The sequence below is a fragment of the Carlito syrichta genome, unplaced genomic scaffold (assembly GCF_000164805.1).
Source record: "Carlito syrichta isolate Samal-C Ts95f unplaced genomic scaffold, Tarsius_syrichta-2.0.1 Scaffold130551, whole genome shotgun sequence".
Classification (NCBI taxonomy): domain Eukaryota; kingdom Metazoa; phylum Chordata; class Mammalia; order Primates; family Tarsiidae; genus Carlito; species Carlito syrichta.
The window spans coordinates 61,001-65,368 of record NW_007074647.1 but is presented as its reverse complement, the minus strand read 5'-3'; the positions used below and the strand labels follow the sequence as shown (position 1 = coordinate 65,368).

Genomic DNA, 4,368 nt, shown 5'->3' with positions numbered 1-4,368 from the left:
TGGGCAATTTGGCGAGACCTCATCTCTACAGTAAATCAAAAAATTAGCCGGGTGTGGTAGTGTGCGCCTGTAGTTCCAGCTACTCAGAAGGCTGAGGCGGAAGGATCACCAGAGCCCAGCCGGTTGAGGCTGCGGTGGCCGGGAGCGTGCCACTGCCCTCCAGCCTGGGTGACAGAATGAGACTCCAGCTCAAAAAACAAACAAACAAAAACAGACCAGGCTCGGTAGCTCAGCCTGTAATCCCAGCACTTTGGGAGGCCAAGGTGAGTGGATTGCTTGAACCTATGGGTTTGAGACCAGCCCGGGCAACTTGGCAAGACCTCGTCTTTACAATAAATCAAAAATTAGCCGAGTGCAGTAGCATGCGCCTGTAGTTCCAGCTACTTGGAAGGCTGAGACGGAAGGATCGCTGGAACTCAGCAGGTCAATGCTGGGGTGACCAGCAGTGTGCCACTGCATTCCAACCTGGGTGCCAGAGTGAGACTCCAACTCCAAAAATCAAAACAAAACAAAACAAAAAACAAAAAAACAGGCTGGGCTCAGTAGCTCAGCCTATAATCCCAGCACTTTGGGAGGCCAAGGCAAGTGAACTGCCTGAGCCTGTGGGTTCGAGACCAGCCCAGGTAACTTGGCGAGACCTCATCTCTACAATAAAATAAAAAATTAGCTGGGTGCAGGAGTGTGTGCCTGTAGTTCCAGCTACTTGGAAGGCTGAGGCAAAAGGATCGCTGGAGCCCAGTGGGTCGACGCTGGGGTGACTGTGAGCATGCCACCGCACTCCAGCCTGGGCGACAGAGTGAGACTCCAGACTCCAACTCAAAAAAAAAAAACTGTTGTCAATAACTGCCTGCACCACGGTGCCAGGGACACATCTACCCTCCAGGGAAACCCTTTTAGGGACCTTCTCTCCCCCCACCGAGTAACCCCTGATGGGAGCACAGTGAAACCTGCGCCCCAGAGAGGGAAGGGACCGGTTCAAGAGCACACGGCCAGGCTGACAGTGCCAGAGGGAGCCAGGTCTCCTGCCTCCGTGCCAGAACTGCTCATGCCAGGCTGCCGCGTGCACCTGGCATGGACTGCCAGCAGCCCCAACTGGGCCTTGACCTAGGTGACAGCAAACAGATGCCCAATTCTTGAAAGGCGAGCATTGCCGTGCAGCCCATCTGGGGGTGACCTGTGACCGCCAACAGGAGAGGATGGACCCAGCTGGGATTCGGACTCCTGGATGGGCTGTAGGGTCCTTCTAACTGTGGGACAAGTGAATTCCAGTCTTAGGGCCTTAAGTTTCTTCCCTGTCTCCCTTTCTGGGCTGCTGCTATTGAGTTGTGCAGGGCAGACCCAAGTTGCCGTGGCGGTCTTTATTTTTCTTCCACACTGGAGTGCAGTGGCATGATTACAGGTCACCACAACCTCAACTTCCTGGTCTCAAGCGATCCTCTCGCCTCAGCCTCCCAAGGCACTGGGACTACAGGCGTGTGCCACCACACCTGGCTAATTTTTTTGATTTCTTGTAGCGATGAGGTCTTGCTACGTTACCTAGGTTGGTCTCAAATTCCTGGGCTCCAGCAACCCTCCTGCCTTGGCCTCCCAAAGTACTGGGATTAAAGGTGTGATTAAAGTACTGCACCCAGCCTCCATGAGGGTCCTCCGATGAGTCTTGTGTAGAAGAAGCCAGGTCAGGAGAGGGGCCTTTCTTCTCCTCCCAGACTCCGCACTTAGCCTAGCTCCCCTGTGACCCTGTCTTCAGTTTCTTCTGGCTCCAGCTGTGTGACCTTGAGTAATTCACTTAACCTCTCTGGGCCTCAGCAGCCTCGGTTGTAAAATAACACGGGGTCCAAGAGCCTCCTGGCTCTTTCCCTGTTGCCTGCTTCCTCTAGGAAGTTCCTCCTCCTCCCTCATCCCCTGTTGGGTTCTCCCCGGCCTGGCTTCGTGCTCACCTGTGTGTCCACCCACTTGGCCCCCTGGCTGGTGTGCTCCACTCGGCCATAGAAGTGCACAGGCAGCGTGAACTCGGGCCGGGCCTTCTCCCAGGGGTTGCCATAGCGAAGCCAGTCATCGGCCTCTTCCATCTGAGCCCAAGGCAGGTGGGGGAGAGAGGAAGGCAACGTCAGACCCAGGCACGCAAGCCACAAGGGGCAGTGGGCAGGGCAGGAGTGGTGTACCCTAGCCCGGGTGTAAATTAATGGGGTGGGGAGGCCTGGCCTGGTGAGCTATCCAGTGGCAGTGGCGTGGGCCAAGCAGTCGACAGGTGGCCACCTGTTCTAGCGGTCACCAGCTGGCTTTGGGGCAAGGGGGAGGGGCAGGGATGCTTTCTGCTGGTTCTAGACCTGTCCAGAGATGGAGAGCTATGGGGGGGGAATCCCTCCCCACCACGCCTGGGCCCCACCTACAAGGTCAGGGCCACAGCTGCTCACCTGCCAGCCCCCGCAGATCTTCTGGTTGAAAATCCCAAACTCGTAGCGAATTCCGTAGCCATAGGCGGCCAAGCCCAGCGTTGCCATGGAGTCCAGAAAGCAGGCTAGGGGTGTGCAGGGAGGTGGGTGCCAGGGATCCAGCATGAGACGATAGCACCCTCCCTCCTCCCCCACCCTGCCGCCACAGCCCTGTCCACTTACCCGCCAGCCGGCCCAGGCCTCCATTGCCCAGCCCTGCATCCTCCTCAATTTCCTCCAGTTCCTCCATGTCCAGGCCCAGCTGGGGCGGGGGGGAACAGTGGTCAGGCCCCACGTGCCAGCAGAGTACTCCCCTCTCCTAAGGCTCTCCCTAGCCCCACGTACCTGGTAGGTGGCCTCGTCACAGGCATTCTCCAAGCCCAGATTGACCATGGTGTTCTGTAACGTCCGTCCCATGTAGAACTCCAAAGACAAGTAGTAGATTCTCTACCCAAAGACAGACAGGCCGGGAGAGGGGTCAGGGCCATCCAGCCGGGCCTGGACTTCCCACCCTCTTGTCCTTCTCCCAGGCCCGCGTGTCCCTCCCTGTCCCCAGTTTTTTCCTTCCACTCAGAGGAGTCATGGCAGGCGTTGGGGCCCGACAGGTAAGGCTCTGGTCCCAGCATCCCTGTAACTTGGAGCAAATCACTTTCTTCTCTGACCTCAGCTTCCTCATCTGGGAAATGGAGCTGGCCAGACCCACGGCAGGGACTGAGGCGCTCGGGAGAGGTGGGAACGCGGGGAGACAGGACCCAGACAAGCACCCCCACGCGCTCCCCGAGAGAGCAAGGCCCGGAGGGAAAAGTCATTTCCTCAAGGTCACACAGTGACTCGAGCCTAGAGACTGCCACCTCCCATCCTGACGCTGCTCGGTTGCCCCTGGGCCTCTAGCCTCAAGAAGGGAACGGAGGGGCACCAGGAGCTAGGATGCTGTGGGTGCCTGGCCTCCCGGGCTCCCTCCCGCCCCGCCTGACCCTCCCCCACTCCCACTGTGGGTGTTAGGTTGCTGACATTTACCACTGACCCCACCAGACACTCGATCCCTGTTGTCCCAGCTGCCCCAGCCACCCCCACCTGCTGCCCCAGGCATGCCACTCAGCGGCTGACATGTCCTTCCATCCGGAACCCACCTTCTCCGGGTGGGTGCCGGGCTTTTGCGTCCGGCCGCCTGACCCAAACCCCCAACCAGCCCTAGGTCTCCTTCCCCCTCCCCCGGGTCGTCCCAGCGGGGCGCCCCTTGCACCCTGCACCCCTGGATCCTCCAGCCCAGGAACCCAGCGTGACCAGGGGCCCACGCCCCACCCACGGTGTCCCCACCAGCACCTTGGGGTCCTTCTCGTAGTAGTGCTGCTGCGTGCGGATCCAGCGGCCTACGAGGTGGTCACGCACGGTGTGGGCCAGCGCAAAGTAGTAGTCCCGCGGCGTGGCCACGTTGCGGTCCTTCACGAGCGTGAAATGCAAGTGGCGGTTGAAGTTCTTTTTCAGGTCGCTCACATTCTCCACGCCGGCCAGGCCGCGCACGCTGATTTGTTTCCTCTTGTCCTGGTCGGACAGGGGCCGGGACATGGCTGCGGGAGGGCGGGCCGGCTGAGGACGCGGGGAACGACAGAGGGGAGGACGAGAGGGGACGTGGAGCCTCCAGCCAGGGAGTGGAGCGCCCCAGCCTCGAGGGGATTTAAAGCCTGGCTCTGGGCAGCATGCCCCGCCCCCCCGCCCCCCCCCCGCAATGGGAGGGTCTTGGCCCCGCAGCTCAGGGAGCTATTTTGGGGCGAGGGGAGGGTAAGGAGCTCTCCATTCTGCTGGCCAAGTCCAGCCTGGCTTGTTCACAGGCCTGTCCTGTCCCACTTCCTCCGGGTCTGGCACACGGGGCTCCTGTCTCCTGCCCCTTGTCTTGGCCTTTTGCGGGGTTGGAGATGAAATGCAGCAGGCAGGGTGC

General features: G+C 60.0%; 1 protein-coding gene across 3 annotated transcripts in view; it reads right to left on the bottom strand.

Moving 5' to 3' along the window:
• PYGM (glycogen phosphorylase, muscle associated) overlaps nucleotides 1–4,138 on the bottom strand; it is a 15,230-nt gene extending 11,092 nt beyond the window's left edge. The window contains exons 1-5 of one of the 3 annotated variants that reach the window (XM_021708069.1): nucleotides 3,756–4,138; nucleotides 2,778–2,879; nucleotides 2,616–2,694; nucleotides 2,415–2,518; nucleotides 1,938–2,069 (exon numbers count right to left, since the gene is read on the bottom strand). In XM_021708069.1, coding sequence (XP_021563744.1) covers nucleotides 1,938–2,069; nucleotides 2,415–2,518; nucleotides 2,616–2,694; nucleotides 2,778–2,879; nucleotides 3,756–3,998 — 660 coding nt within the window. In that variant the 5' untranslated portion in view covers nucleotides 3,999–4,138. The remainder of the gene's footprint in view (nucleotides 1–1,937; nucleotides 2,070–2,414; nucleotides 2,519–2,615; nucleotides 2,695–2,777; nucleotides 2,880–3,755) is intronic. The other 2 variants (XM_008049113.2, XM_008049114.2) reach the window with 2 other exon arrangements.
• Between the last annotated feature and the right edge of the window lie 230 nt (nucleotides 4,139–4,368).